The sequence below is a fragment of the Hydra vulgaris genome, chromosome 09 (assembly GCF_038396675.1).
Source record: "Hydra vulgaris chromosome 09, alternate assembly HydraT2T_AEP".
NCBI classification, from domain to species: Eukaryota; Metazoa; Cnidaria; class Hydrozoa; order Anthoathecata; family Hydridae; genus Hydra; species Hydra vulgaris.
This window is the reverse complement of record NC_088928.1, coordinates 44,413,778-44,430,345: the sequence shown is the minus strand read 5'-3', so window position 1 is coordinate 44,430,345 and position 16,568 is coordinate 44,413,778. Positions and strand designations below refer to the sequence as shown.

The 16,568-nt window shown below is 27.4% G+C and overlaps 2 protein-coding genes across 3 annotated transcripts; both read left to right on the top strand.

The window, feature by feature from the left end:
- The first annotated feature begins 668 nt into the window (after positions 1 to 668).
- LOC136084812 (uncharacterized) lies at positions 669 to 2,833 on the top strand. The gene is made up of 2 exons (XM_065805844.1): positions 669 to 2,075; positions 2,306 to 2,833. Exon 1 carries the CDS (start codon positions 710 to 712, stop codon positions 1,943 to 1,945), a length of 1,236 nt encoding a protein of 411 aa, XP_065661916.1. The 5' UTR covers positions 669 to 709; the 3' UTR covers positions 1,946 to 2,075; positions 2,306 to 2,833.
- Positions 2,834 to 4,172: 1,339 nt separating this feature from the next.
- Positions 4,173 to 15,989, top strand: LOC100204140 (proton-coupled amino acid transporter 1). Of its 2 annotated transcripts, XM_065805842.1 has the most exons (10): positions 4,173 to 4,349; positions 4,654 to 4,707; positions 10,787 to 10,877; positions 11,991 to 12,079; positions 12,182 to 12,265; positions 12,448 to 12,532; positions 12,696 to 12,956; positions 13,243 to 13,409; positions 15,345 to 15,514; positions 15,609 to 15,989. In XM_065805842.1, the coding sequence occupies exons 1-10, from the start codon at positions 4,231 to 4,233 to the stop codon at positions 15,914 to 15,916; spliced, it is 1,428 nt and encodes a 475-aa protein (XP_065661914.1). In that variant the 5' UTR covers positions 4,173 to 4,230; the 3' UTR covers positions 15,917 to 15,989. The 2 variants fall into 2 exon arrangements, with proteins under 2 accessions (XP_065661914.1, XP_065661915.1); XM_065805843.1 differs by lacking the exon at positions 15,345 to 15,514 and having other exon boundaries at positions 15,609 to 15,866.
- The last annotated feature ends 579 nt before the right edge of the window (positions 15,990 to 16,568 follow it).

Genomic DNA, 16,568 nt, shown 5'->3' with positions numbered 1-16,568 from the left:
CAGCGCCGAATTTGCCGACCTGTTGTTTCTTTGAAATCAAAATGGAAATAAGCGTTTTAACTATTATGTAAAGAAGTTGGTTTTAGTAATTTAGATAGTAATAAAATAATAACGAGTTAGTAAAAAAGTGAATTCTTTAGTGTCTGTGTGAAACTTGATGAAATATTAGTTCCCCACAATATAAATTAAATTTATATATATATATATATATATATATATATATATATATATATATATATATATATATATATATATATATATATATATATATATATATATATATATATATATATATATATATATATATATATATTGTTATATATATACATTATTATATATATTATATGTCATAAAATTATTTATATATATTATATTATATTATATATATTATATGTCATAAAATTAATTTATATTGTGTATATTAGTATTAAGATATTAATAATATATTTGTAATAAATGTATATAATATATATGTATATATATATATATATATATATATATTATATATATATATATATATATATATATATATATATATATATATATATATATATATATATATATAGATATATATAGATATATATATATATATATATATATATATATATATATATATATGTATATATATATATATATATATATATATATATATATATGTATATATATATATATATATAGATATATAAACATTATTTGACAGCATCATATAATGGGTTCAAAACGTGTAAAATATGGTAATTGGTCAAATGAATCGTTAAAACTAGCAGTAAATGCAGTTTTAGTTGATGGTTGCTCGAAATATTCTGCTGCTAAACAATATAAAATACCAAGGCAAACACTACATGACTATATAAAACGAGCGTCTGTTGATAATTGTGTTAAAAAGTTAAGTGCAGGACACCCAACAACACTCTCAGCTTTTCAAGAAAAAGAGCTTGTAGAAGTTCTTCTGACCATGTCACAGAGATTATTTGGCCTGTCTCCAAAAGATGTGAAGCAAATGGTATTCCAGTTATGTGAAGAAAATGGTATTATTCACAAGTTTAATTGTGGAACTAAGTCAGCAGGAAAAGAATGGTTTAGGGGTTTTTTGAAACGTCATAATAAACTCTATGTAAGAGTTGCTGAATCAATGTCATTGCATCGAGCCATTGGATTTAATAGAATAAAAGTTAATCGCTTTTATGATGAACTAGAAAAAATAATGTTTAATGCCAATGGAATGCAGATTATTCCACCATCAAACTTATTCAACATAGACGAATCCGGATTGTCTATATGCCATAAACCAGGAAAAGTTGTTGCCCTGAAGGGAAAACATAGTGTTGGCGGCTTAACAAGCTCGGAAAGAGGAAAAACAATCACAATAGTTTGTTGCCAATCAGCAAGCGGATTTTTTGTCCCTCCAATGCTGATTTATCCGCGTATTCGAGTGAGACCTGAATTTTTAGATAAAACCCCAGTTGGTTCTATTTCTGGTGGCAGCAAACATGGGTGGATAACAACTGGTTTGTTTGAAAAATGGTTTGATCATTTTTTACTAGCAGTCCAGCCACAGTCAAGAAACCAACCAGTTCTTCTAATTTTAGATGGACATTCAAGTCATAAAAAAAATCTTAGTGTTATTATAAAAGCTCGCGAGACAAATGTTATTATGTTATCACTTCCATCCCACTGCACACACAAACTGCAACCACTTGATGTTTCATTTTTTAAAAGCCTCAAAATATTCTATGATCAAGAAGTTGGTACTTGGCTTCGTCATCATCCAGGTCGTCCTGTAACTGAATTAGAGGCTAGTGAATTATTTGGAATAGCTTATGGGAAAGCTGCAACTGTTCAAAATTGTCAGTCAGGGTTTAAAAAATGTGGAATATATCCATTTGATAGAAATGTGTTTACTGAAGAAGACTTTGCTGCAGCTAAGGCTACTGATCACTCATAGATTGTATCAAAAATTTCAAAACCAAATATTACCTCTGAAATGCATCCTACTCTCGACAATGGGTTAGACTCTGCTAAAGATTTAGATCATGTTGATTTTGTCACAGAATGTATTATTGCTTCTCAAAAAGGTAAATCATTTTAAAAGGTGTATTATTTTTACCATCTTCCACCATTTATTTTAAACACAGATTTAATTTGTTTTATATCAAGCAAAATAATAATTTTTCTGTTGTTTTATTAACCTAAAAAAAAATTTCTTAAAAAATTTGTTCAAATTTCTTTAAAACATTTTAACTATTTTTTTATAATTTACATGTTGAATTTTATTCATCTTCTTTAATTAAATATTTTTATTTAGAATCTGTTTCACCAAACTTATCATTTACACTTCATAAGTCATTAGAATTAGCCACCTCTAATGAAACCTCACAACCTCATGGTGTTACATTTGGATCACTAGCTGGACTTGAAATTAAAAATACAAAACGAACAGGTATAAAAAGGAGGGTAAATCATGCTGAAAAAATTACTGGATCACCATATAAATCTCAGCTAGAGGAATCTTTAACTTTGAAATATAAGAACAGGCAGCCACGTAAAAAGTGCATTAAAAAAGATATATCTACACATCAAAAGGCACGTTTGAATAACCTTGATGCAAAAGGTGTGATTAATAAACAACTTTGTGCAAAATGTCAATACAGTTATGGTGATCCTGTCGATCCGCATTTAAAGGATAATTGGGATAAATGCCATAAATGCTCTAGATGGTGGCATGAAACATGTGCTGCTATATGTGGTGTTTATGCTAAAAAAGTATTTACTTGTGATGATTGTATGAAACACTGATTCTTTAAAAAAAAGTTATATGTCATATATTGATAAACTGTTTTTTAACTTTCTTAAATAAATCTCTTTTTATAAAGTTTTCTTTAAATTTTGTACTTTATTTTTTTATGTTTAACTATAGAAGTTATGTAAAATATTATTTTAGTAACTTCATATGAGCTTATAAACAAGAATTCTTATTTAAATAGAATTTAGAAATAATCATCGAAATCATAGAAATTAGTAATCATTTCATTTACAATTTTACTTTGGAAGCAAATTTTTCTAATAAGGTTTCTGTTTTGGGTGATATATTCATACTTTAGTAAAATAGGTGGTTCAAAAATTATTAATCTTTGCAGTTGCAACGCCCTTAATTAAATGCGAATTAGGTGTAACAGATTCCATTTAAGAGGCAATTACTTTATACAATGGAGATTTATAGCTGTTTATAATATTTTAATTATATTAATGTGCTTTCAACAAACGTCATAATTTTCTCAAGTATGCCGAATTTACCGTATCATAGTGCCGAAAATACCATACTAGGTCGCTAATTTCGTCATTTTTGAGTGTTTTGTAAAACAAATTTTACATGAAACTTTGTAAGTTTAAAACAATTTTTTAACTATTATTTAATAGATATATCTGCAGGGCATCGATATGCATGATTTTTTAACGTTATTAAAGCAACCGTTGTCTATAAACAACAAAATGGCTTAATACGCCGAAATTACCCTACTTTACCCTATATATTGTATCAATATTCAGAGGCGATTTTACGGGTGTGTGTGTGTGTGTGACACCCCTCCAAAGAGGGTAATCTTCAAGTTAAGTTCGATTTTTTGATGAATATTGTCGGGTATTTGACATATATCAGTCGGGTGAATTTTAGTTTTGAATTTTTTTTTTTTACGAAACCGTCGGTACTTTTTAAATAATTGACCCTTTCCCCCACTTTTTCCTAGAACCAAGTAGCCGCATTGTGTTAAACTTTAGTTAATCTATGCAAAAAGTTTCTTAACTTTCTGAACACTTTATATAAGTATGGCATTTTAATAGAACTTCAATAAATATTTTTTTAATTTGTATACAATATCTGCTATATGTATTTTCGATGTAATAAATGAAGTGAAATACGATTATATAGGAAAAGAGACTTCAACAAACTTTTTATAGAAATTTTTACACAAATTATTATTACATATAAAATTTTGTTAGAATTTGTTATTATATAACAATTATCATAACAGCAGTTATACATAGTAATATTATTTAATCGTGTTAAGTTAATAATTGTTTTGTTAGAAAATTGAAGATTTACAAAACTTATTTTTATTTAAAAAAATATTTTTCTCAAAATTTTTTGTGGTCTCGGTTGAACTTTTTTGAGCTCAATATGCGCAACTAATAACGTAACATCAAGATTTTTAAAAGATGTTTGGATTTTGATAAATGGATAAAAACTGTGCTGAAGGTTCAGGTAAAAATGATTTTTCCTCAAAATCACCTAAGAATACCTATAAAACTGATTCCTACTTACAAGCTCAAAGAAATGATGCTTCAGATGACAGGTATGATTCATTTAACTATCAAGAATTAGTTTTATTGTGAAACTGAAAAAGTAATTTATTAACCTAGTTTTTACCAATCGAAATCTATAACGATATTTTTAAATTTTAAATTAAAAATAATAAAGAAACTTGAACTTCAGAATTTATTATAAAAGAATTTTATATATATTAAAATAATAAAAAATATTAATAAAAAAACAAGTATTTTTAATGCAATTTGTGTGAGTTTATTTGAAATTATTTTAATATATACAATATATATGAATGAAAAATACTTATATCTATAAATAATATCTGTTTTTAGACTTGGCGATACAACTTCGAACATTACATCTCGTAAAGAAAGTGAACTGTTAGAGTATGCTTTTTATTTATATGACATATGTATATACATATAAATGACGTAATATGTATCCAAGCATAAGTAGTAGAGTACAAATAAAATACAGCGATACAGTGGTAAGCCAAGAAAGGGTTTATACAGCGGTAAGACAAGGAAGGGTTTTGCACCCAAATATATTGACAAATATAAAAGTTTCTTTGTTTTTTACACCCTTTTTTGCTCATTAAAAAAATCCTCTCATTAAAAACGCTATAAAATCTATTGCAAACAACTGCACGAAAGAAAGTATTAAGAACTAGCTGTCGCTTCAGAACGTTTTATAAAATGCATCGAAAATGTTAATTTTATTGATTTAAAAAGATAATCTTGTTACAATAATGGTTTAGTAAATTTTGTCGCACTTTTGATTATAGAGAAAATATTTTTTTTACTTATTTTGAATGCATTTTAAAAAAATTATTTAGCCATGGACCTTGACTTTGTAAACATGGAACTTGACTTTATTGAAAACTTACAACCTACCTCACTTACTACCTACCTCACTTACTATCTACATTGTGAAAGATTAAAATACAAGATTAGAAATCATCAACTTTATTTACTTTATACGTCTATGTACACCCTTACAACACTATGATTTAAACGTCTATGTACACCTTTAGAATACTATGATTAAATTGATATACATGTTACGCTAAATTTGCAAACTTGCCGAATTCGCGAAATATGAAAATTTTGACAATAATAATATATATATATATATATATATATATATATATATATATATATATATATATATATATATATATATATATATATATATATATATATATATATAAAATTAATTAGTAAAAAACACTTATCTAACTTTTATCTTCGACTTGAAGTTTCACCATTGCTGGATCATCAGGAAGAGTTACTAAATCTCAAAAAAAATTCAATTTATAGAAAAAAATATTTTACAGGAAGTTATAAATTATTATAAAAAATTTTTAATTACTATATTTTTTTGTTAACGGGAAGTTACAGAAAGTAATTATGAAATAATTTTCTTCGGAGTGGCGATAGTTTAATTTGGTCATTTGTTTTTATAATTTTTTAAGAGGTATTTATTTTTGTGCCTACATTTAGAAATTAATTCAGATTTTTTATTTAATAAATTTTCTTGATTTAAATGAGTAATTATTTCAAACTTTTCTTGCAAACATAGCATACATTTTTTGGAAATGTTATTATAGGCAGGGGCAGATTTTAGAATAGACCATTGTAAATTAAAATTTTTATTTTTTTCTTTTAAATCCCAAATATATTTTGACAGCATAATCTCTTTTGAATATTTTTTGTGTTTAAACGATTGTTTGTGGTTGGCATAACATTTTTTCCATTCCCCCTCGGTTAAGCCAATATATTGTTTATCAGGGTTGTTTTGTGAGGAAACAATGCACTTGTAAATTACATTTTTCGAAAGGCATTTTCCATTTAGAGGGCAATCTATTTTTTGTTTACAATTACAATAATCAGTGTTTTTTTGTTTTATATGTTCATTTTTATTAATTAACGCGTAGTTGTGGCCTTTTATAATTCTTTCTAAATTTTTTGCACAACTATAACTTACTTTAATGGTATTTCTGTTAAAAATCTTATGTAATTTATTAGAGGGAGGAAAATGTTTGTCTACTAATTTTAGAAAAATTTTACCTATATTTGTTAAAACATTTTTGCTGTACGGGGGGTTGAACCAAATTATGTTTCTATTTCTATTACGCTTTTTTGCAATTTTCTTTTCAAATTTTAGCTCGAAATTTTGAAAGCCACTTCTTTTAAGGGCATCTTCATAAACGCGTTTTGAGGAGTTGAAAATATTTTCATTAGAAGAGTTTTGGTTTAGCCTATTGTTAATTGAAATTGGAATTTGTTTTAGAATTTGAGGGGGATGGTTCGAATTTACATTAATATACAATAATTCGTCATTAGGTTTTTTGTAGGGCTTATAGAAACTTTCAAAGCACGCACGAATTACTTTCTGTAACTTCCCGTTAACAAAAAAATATAGTAATTAAAAATTTTTTATAATAATTTATAACTTCCTGTAAAATATTTTTTTCTATAAATTGAATTTTTTTTGAGATTTAGTAACTCTTCCTGATGATCCAGCAATGGTGAAACTTAAAGTCGAAGATAAAAGTTAGATAAGTGTTTTTTACTAATTAATTATTGCTCTGTTCTTTAAGAACATTGAGCACTCTATTTGTAAAATACACTACCATAATTTACATATATATATATATGTATATATATATATATATATATATATATATATATATATATATATATATATATATATATATATATATATATATATATATATATATATATCCACACATATCCACACATTGAATTTTTTACAGCCTGTTGCCGCAAAGGAGTGCTGCTGAAAAAATTGATGAAAGAAAAGATTGTTGCTCCACGCCAAACCTTCAGTTGATGTAGAGACACCCCTTTACGGCAGCAGGCTATAAGATAGTTGATGTAAGGACTATTTATATATATATATTTTTGTAAAAATTTTCATATTTTGTGATTTCAGCAAGTTCACTAATGTGTCAGCACTCAAATAAACATTGTACAAAGTGTCTTTATAAATATCAACATCACTAGAGCTGAACATTGACGTCTGCCAAATCATAATTGATGACTCATTTTTGAATAATTCTGAAAGCTTGAGAACAAGAATAGCTAAGGCCCAGGGAAGATGGTATTTTGAAATCAAAAAATGATAATGAAGATGAGATCATTATACAAAGCTATACAGAAACCCAGACCATTGATGATCACCAGAAGCTACATGACTATAATTTTTTTTTCCCAGTTCGTTTCTTCTTTTGATGATGATAGCAAATTTTTGATGAAGATTTTTGTTAAATAGTGAGCAATCACCGACGAAAATGTTAAAAGATAGCTCTGTAAATTTTATTGTACTGGTCACGCTTAATAATGATTGTTTGCATGTTGTAACTAATGAATTAAAGTCAAAGTACGTTACCTACTTTAACAATGATGATACGGATACAGTAGAACAAAATGGAGTTGAATACACTTGACAGGAAAGTAGTAATAGTATATAACAAGCCAATTAGATTTGTTCCACAGTTGCAAACATTAATCTTGAAGAAAATGACTGTAATAATGAAAACAATAACAATAGGAATAGTGAAAACAAGAAGCTGGAAAAAAATAGCATCAACCATAAAAGCTGGAAGAAAATAGCATCAGCCATGAAAGCAGTAGTTGTGAAAGAAATAGTAGTAATCAAAATGACAGTGATCAGATTAAAAAAATAAAATTGAAATTGATCACAAAAATACAAGAAATGAAAGCAAGAATGTGGAAGATTTCAATTGTGAACAATAATGAACCCAGTAACCATTGAAAAAGTAGTGAAAAACCATAGTTTAGAGTTGCCCAAAATAAAAAGCGTTCAAAACGTGGTAAAAACAAAGAGATGTGAATGGCTAGCAGCAACAAAATCTAATGAAAGGAGAGTAATTCAAAGCACGAAGAAAATGTGATAAAAGAAAGATTGTTTTTGGCATAGAAAAGTCTAAAAAGTGAAATCCCGTTGTTCATGTATGAGGACAAAAAGAAATAAGTTTAAATGCTTTGAAATCACAAATGAAAGAAAAAAAGAATTATTTACTAAATTTTGGAATTTGGACGGGACCAAAGAATGGTTAAAGTTAGTCTTCATGTAGATCAAAGATATTTTCACCAAAGGATAGTACCACTTCATTCGCAATCTAAAGGAAGTAGGTCATTGTTGTATCATCTGGAACCAAAGGATAACACGGATCGGATTCAAGTATGTAAGACAATGTTTCTCAACTCTCTCTGTTTTGACGAAAGTATGATCAGATGTTGGGCTGTTCAAAAGTATAAAAAAATGCAAACACAAGCTAGAGAAAATTATACGAAGAAAATGTAGATTTTTTAGGTGTAAAAGCCTCTTGAGGATAAAAAAGAGGCCGAAACTGAGGGTAACACAAAGGCGGTGAAAGGAAAACATTTAAGAAAACTTTTTATGAAGTTTTTTTGGTAGTTTGTCCAGACTTGAAGCACATTATTGTAGAAAAGACACAACAAAATTTTAAATAGAAACCCCCTAGCAGTTAAAGGCTGAGCTTTTTAGGCATTACAAGGGAAAGAAAGGATTTTTGAGGATTGTAATCTCGTTTTTTTTACACCGAAGAAAGATCAGGGTGACGTTTATTGTGCATATAAGTAAGGAAACATTGACCAAACTGTTTATGCCCAACATACTTCAAGAAAAGACGAAGCAAGAGGTGAAAAGAGCAATTTCAAAAAGGAAAGTAGCGAAGATGTAGTTGTTTTCACAATGGATGTTCAAGCGCTTCTGTTGTGCTCTTCTCTAAAAGTTGCATCTTTATACTTCAAAAGAAAACTTAAAGTTCATCATTTTACAATGTATAATCTGAAATCCAATAATGAGCACTGCCATCTCTAGCTAGCTACGCAAATGGAATGTGATATTATTCATAGTAACATAGAAAAAAAATTAAAAAATCTAGAATTCACCAAGTGAATTTACCAAGAATTCACTAAGTAAGTATGTTGAAGTTTGTAAGATGGCCCAAATAAACCCACATCCACACAAGGTAGTCTAACTGGAACACACTTTTTTAGAAAGTATAGTAGCTTCTATCTTGTTGAAACCATTAGTCCTGCAAAGAAAAGAATAAGAAAAATGAGGATCTTGTTGTTACTAATCTCAGGTGTATAAAATATGAACCCGATGGAATAATCCAGGTAAAGTTGAACCATCGAATGAATTTTTAAATCTTTTTAGAAGAATAAGAAAACTTGGATAAGTGAAAACGTCCAGATGAAAGATATTTCCCCAAGGGCGTATTTGAGAAGGGAGGGGGGGGGGGAGTTTAAGCAAAGGAGCATTTGCCCCCCCCTCCTCCTCATAGCTCGTATTTTTTTCCTAATAACACATTAATTAATAATTTATTTAAAAAATTGTCCATTTGATAAAGATCGTAAATCGTAATGATATCATACTTAATAAGAATTTTATGCCTGCACTGATTTTGTCGTGGTGATAATACTCATAGTTTTTGCACGGTATAGAAGATAATCTTTTATACCATATAATACGGTAGTAATACTACAGAACCGTATTTCTGTTGTGTTTGTTAACATCTCGAGTGAACAGAGATAGTATCATATAATCTGTGGTAGTATTACCAATTAACTTATACTAAGTATTTAGCCATGATATAAAGTAGGTAGTGATAATGACTAAATGTAAATTGTATTATCATATATTACAAAAATTTATTGTATTTTGCATTTTGTTTTGAGTTTATATGTATTTAATTTTAATAAAAGCTCAACTATTAATGTTGATATGAGTAAACGCAACGCTACACAAAGTTTATTATTAAAATGGCTGGACAAATGCCTCAAACTAATATTTTTTTATCATTAATTTAAACTACATTATTTTTATAATTATGGAAAAAATAGAAACTCGTATCTCACTTACCGTTTTAGGATAAAATAAGTATGAATTCCACGTAATAAAACGCCGAATGAAGGTCTCTTATCTCACATTTTTATGTTATTTTGAACACAAAACAGTTTTTCTTTGCATGTTAATGTTTTAATTTGTTCAAAACATATTTTAAAATACACTATTAGATTAAATTTTTTATTTAATTATTTATTTAATTAGATATCAATATTAAATATTAACCTAAAAAACAATTTTTTTCTTTCCTGCAAAACCATAAGCACAACATAGAGCACAAAATAGAACACAAAATAGAACACAATATAGAACACAATATAGAACACAATATGGAACACATGATTAAATGGTTTACGCGTCGTTCTGTATTGTATTGTTATACACAATTTTATTACTTTTGTACTTGCTCAGTTTAAAATGGTCAGCGGGTTATAATTTAGGTCAGCGGGTTATAACTTAACCTCTAAAATGTTTTAAAAACAGCTGAATACGAGTAGTTTAAAATAAACTATTATTTTCATAAATTTCTGTGTTTTAAAGGAAATGGCAAGTAGCGATGCACATTCTCAAAGGAAATATTGGAACTGGAATTCTTGGTTTACCATCAGCTATTAAACATTCAGGAGTTCTTGTAAGTTCATTGTTTCAAATACATAAAAAAATGACTTCTTCGGTTTTTTTGTTTTTTTTACGACATAATATTTAAATTAACAAATACACAAATCTACCTTAAGAAATCAAAAACATAAAATGAAAAATATTGAAAAAAAAAAATCAAATTTTTTATCCTGAAACTGTTTCTTGGTATAAGGCAAGAGATAATCTTTTTTGAAATACATTATTATGTATAACTTTTTTGTATTTTTTAAATGTATTACTTTTTTTTTTTGAACTCTTGCGTTTCATTTATAAGTTAAATACTTAGATGTACATTATGACATTAAATTTTGATTCATTCTAAATATGATGCATTGCTATTTGGAACAAATGAATTTTTAGATAATTAAAAAACATATATATTTTATATATATGTATTAAAATCTATATATGTATTTTGATTATAAATTAAAAACTTGTTTTTTTTTATCTTGTTTCACGTGATTGAAATTAAAACTACAAACCTGTTGAAACTTTAATGAATAATTATTGTTAAAAATAGAATACATTTCAAGCCATCAACGAAAAAATTTTTTGTTTTTGTTTTGTTAAACTGTGTAAGTATCACACTCTCATGGTTTTCGTCACTTATTTCTTAAACGAATTTTATTTGATGTTTTCAAGTATTCTGGTACTAAAATAAATTTTTTTATTTTTGATGTAGCTGAGCGATTCTTTTTGTTAAAACAATAAGTTTGTTTAAAAGCCATTTTTCAAAAATGTTTTAATGAGAAGTGGTTTCGTTCAGTTTACTTTATTTTGTGTGTTGTGTCTCGATTTTATTTTGTGTGTTGCGTCTCGATTTTATTAGTTACAGAGTTCATTTTTTTCAAAACAACTTAAAATCTTAGGATAATAAGAAATACTCCTCTGTAAAGAGACCATACGTTTTATTCCTACAGTTTATTTTAGAATTATGTGCCAGTGAAATCTTTGATAGATCGAGTTAATAGTTTTTTTTTTTTTTAATTTATATAAATTTTAAGTTTGAATTTACATATACTTTAGAGGTTTATATATCCGTAAGTGTGTGTTTGTTACATTTAGTTATATTATGTTATTGGTCAAAAAAATAATTTCTTTCAAGGTTGGACCAACTGTATTGGCTATTATCGCTGTTATTTCAGTTCATTGTATGCATTTAATAGTGTTGTGCAGTCGCTACTTAAGTCAAAAGTGAGTTTTAATACTGAAGTAAATTCAAATAACAATAATTAATAGCAATATATAATAATTATTACTAACAGTTAGTTTATTGAAACAATTTCGTTGTTATAGAAACAATGTTGAAAATTACGACTATGGTGAAGTTGCTGAAGAAATATTTTCCGAATACGGCGAAAAACCAAAATACATTGCCAGGTTCTTACTATTAATTTGCATTTTTTACTTTAAATTTACTGTTTCTTTTTTTTTTAAATATACAAAATAAAAAGTTATGAGTATGATAAACATAATACGTTATGATGTTTGAAAAATATGACTTATGCTAACGTAACAACTTTTTATTTCAAATTTGTATGGCACTCTTTTGATTAATTTAGATTAACTATTGATGTCTTTCTTGTACTCACTCAACTTGGATTCTGTTGTGTTTACTTTTTGTTTGTTGCTGAAAATTTAGCTCAGGTAAATATTAGATAAATTTTTCATAACACAATTTTATAAAAAGTAATTAGGCCTGTTGGCTTAAGATTATTTCAGCCATAAGCCGTTAGTTTGAACTTTGTAACGTTGTAATATCTTCAACTTTGTAACGTTGTAATTTAGTTTTCACTTTTTATTTTCATAGGTGTTTGGAATGTATGAGGTTCGCATCTGGATATTGATAGTTTTAGCACCAGTCCTTTTGTTATCGTTTATACGAAAGTTAAACTTTATTGCGTATTTGTCTACCTTCGCAAATGTTTTATGTTTCTTTGGATTGGTGGGAACATTTCAGTATCTTCTTTTTAATCTGCAAAATCCAGCTATATATCCTGCATCAAAACCAATTCGAGAATTTCCGTTATTTTTTGGAACTGCATTATTTGCTTTTGAAGGCATTGGCGTTGTAAGATATTTTTCTATTTTTTGGAACTGAATCTAAAAATAAAAATTTTATAAAAGTTCAGCATATTTTTTATTTACAACAGCAGAAACTAGCTGAACAGTTATTGTTATAGAGGGGATGCGGTGGCCGCGTACGCATTCAGTGTGCTTACGCCGCATTTTTTTTTTTTACTTGTATTAAGAGCGTGTCCATATTAGACACAAAAAACAAATCGGTTAAATGAAATTTAAAATATTAGCGTTTTAAATTTTTTTTGTATCATAATAATACAACTTATCTATTGTAGGTACTTCCAATAGAGAATAAAATGCGAAAACAAGAAGATTTTTTTTGGGTTCTTGATACATCAATGGCAACTGTAGCTATTCTTTACATAGCAATGGGATTCTTTGGCTATGTTGCATTTGGTGAAGAAGTATTAGCTAGCGTCACATTAAATCTACCCAAGTTACCGTAAGTGAAAATTTACTTTACAGTTTATTAATTAAAAAAAAATTAAATGCATAGACTACAAGGCTTTTTCATATTATACTTTATTTTTTACATTATTTATGTGGTACTATATAACACTGTACACACACACACACACACACACACACACACACACACACACACACACACACACACACACACACACACACACAAGCACAAACACACACACACACACATATATAAATATACGGGGTCGGAGCGAACACGTATTTATAGGGCGATGGGGGCGGGGGGGTTGTACGAGTAGAATAAAATGACGAATAATTTTTTTTATTATCATTAAATTTAATCATTCTAGTATAGTAACATTGATTAATTTAGAACCAAATATAATGAACATTTGCAATAATTATAAGTTAAAAATAATTATAAGTTAAAACTTCTCATTATAATATCAAAAAACTTCGTTTTTTTCTTTTGTTTAAGAAATGACTCTAATATTTCTTAAACCAAAGAATTGTTTTTTAATTTAATTAAAGATTGATTTTTCGTTATTTCACTGACGTCTGTTGACTTCAGTGAAATAACAAAACACTGACATGTTTCTTGAGCATTTCTGATTTATTGAAAATTTCTGATGAATTAGAAATGCCTTTACAACAATAAACACTAAATAAATTCCATCATAATAGCATCACATAGATGCATCACAACCTGGAGGAAGTAATTTTATAATTTTTTTTAAAAAGAGCTATATAAAGTATTTGGTGCTTAACGGTGCTTTTAATAAAATAAACAATGTTTCAATAGTTAAGTTGCACATTTTCAAATGCTTAGAAGATAATAAAACTAGAGTATTTAAATAATTTTTGAATTCCGATCTGTTAAATGTATAAAAATTAAAAACCGTCTGAGAATAAGGATTAAACTAAATGATTCTTGGCAATAGTATTCTTCTATGAAGTCTTTTAAAATCAGATTCAAGATCAATACCTATTTGAAGCGCACACATTATTGCACTAATTTATCAATGTCCAAGTTGTCAACAGTAATACTGTAAAAAAATTTCCGTTGAACTGTTTAGCAACATAAGTGCATCAATTATGTGAAGGTCTTTATGTTCATTTTTAATTTGTGCATGATGTTTATCATAAAATACAAAGGTACTATTGACGTTTCTACAACGTTATCTTTAATTGATACCAATAAAACCCATACATATTTTATTAATTCGGCTCGAGCTGTTTATCTTATTTTAGATTAACTGCGGAGTTTTAAAGAACTTATAATCAATGATTACAAGTTCAACAAACTTTTTTTTAAAAACTATATTTCTTTGTACTGGAGGAAAATTTTTTTTTTTATTCCAAAACAGAAATTAAAATAAATGGAATTAAGCGATTAAGAAGATCAGATAATTTTTGTTGTGCACCATTTACTTTTCCAGATGCTATATGTTATATATACTGCTATATGTTTTATATCATACATACATACATATCATGTATATGTTTTCTTATACAATCATCATCAAGTATGCTATTACATACATGACCTACCAATTTTGTTTTAAAACAGATAAAAGAAACAGATAAAAGAATCAATAACTAAAACCAGTAACGGACAATGTAGCCGAACCTATATTTGATTATATTTTACTTGAAACCGGATTTAAATGTATTTCAATCCTCTGTTTTTACCACTTTTTTAAATTTCTGCACTAATTTACTTACTAAAGTACCTATAAAATGTTGTTAGGTACTTACCAACATTCTATAATCAAAACGTTTTAAACCATTTGATATTATTGATAGAAAAAACTAAAGTCTAAAAATAATGCCTAAAGTATCATTTCTAAAAGGAATTCAATTTGAATTGCCGACTAAGGTAACTCAACTCATTTTTTTCCTTAAAAAAATATGTTCACTTCTTATTTAAATGTTTGCTTCACTTTAGATTTTATGTCATAGTAAAGTTATCATACACACTTGCAATTTTTCTCACGTATTTTATACAATTTTACGTTCCTATGGAAATTTTAATACCACCCCTTCAAAGAGGAGCAGGAAAAAATTGCAAATTGGCCTCAGATGCATTTATGAGAATCTCTATGGTGACAGTAACATGTAAATTTTTACACTTATTATATATAATATGTATAGTAGTTTATGCTTATAATCACTAAATTTTAAAAATAATATTAATTACTAAAATATTTAGGCGCATTGGCGATAAGTATCCCTCAACTTGACAACTTTATTTCTCTTATCGGAGCAACAGTAGCTGCCGCACTGGCATTAATCTTTCCTCCCATACTTTATATAAAATGTTTTTGGAATGAAGACATTGGAAAGTTTGAGATCATCAAAAATTTGACAATATCTTTATTGGGGTTTATTGGAGCCGTAACAGGTACTTACATCACATGCGAGGCTATCGTAGAAGGATTTAAAAAGTCGGAACAGTTAAATGAGAACAAAGGGGAGTTTTTTTCGATTGTTTTGAACAGTACGTTGCCGTGGTTTTAGGCGTTGCAAAATATTTTTTCAAGGCCAACATAATGTATATTGCATTTTTTAGAATAACTATTTTTTTAATTTATTTTTCAAGTTTAATAGTTCACAAACAATTGAGAAACATTCTTTATGAAACCGCTTCAAACCCCCACAAATTAATAACTACCTTAATATTAAACAATACTTTTAATTTTCCTTTGCACATTGGCCTCAGATGCATTTATGCAATCAAAAACAGTGTCTTTTTCCTTACATTAGACAGTTAGTACGTCAAAATGACGGTTAATACTAACCGGACACAAGCACCTACCCGACACAAGCACTAACCCAACAGTAAGTAACAAATCGACAGAATTTAGATAAAAACAATTCAACGTCAAATTACTCAATGCAAAAACTATGTTTGCGTTGTCTTAAATTAAAAATTAAATTGGAAGTTATAAATTTCTTTTAAAGGTTTCAATTTAAAATAAAAACTGTTACATTATAAGTTTATGCATTTATGAGAATCTCTATGGTGACAGTAAAATGTATATTTTTACACTTATTATATATAATATGTATAATACCATTCTACAAAAAATAGCAACGAATCGTTTTAGATAGGGTTTTGAAATGACAAAAAAGAAAAATTTTTAGTTCTAGATTAAATTTATTTACAAAT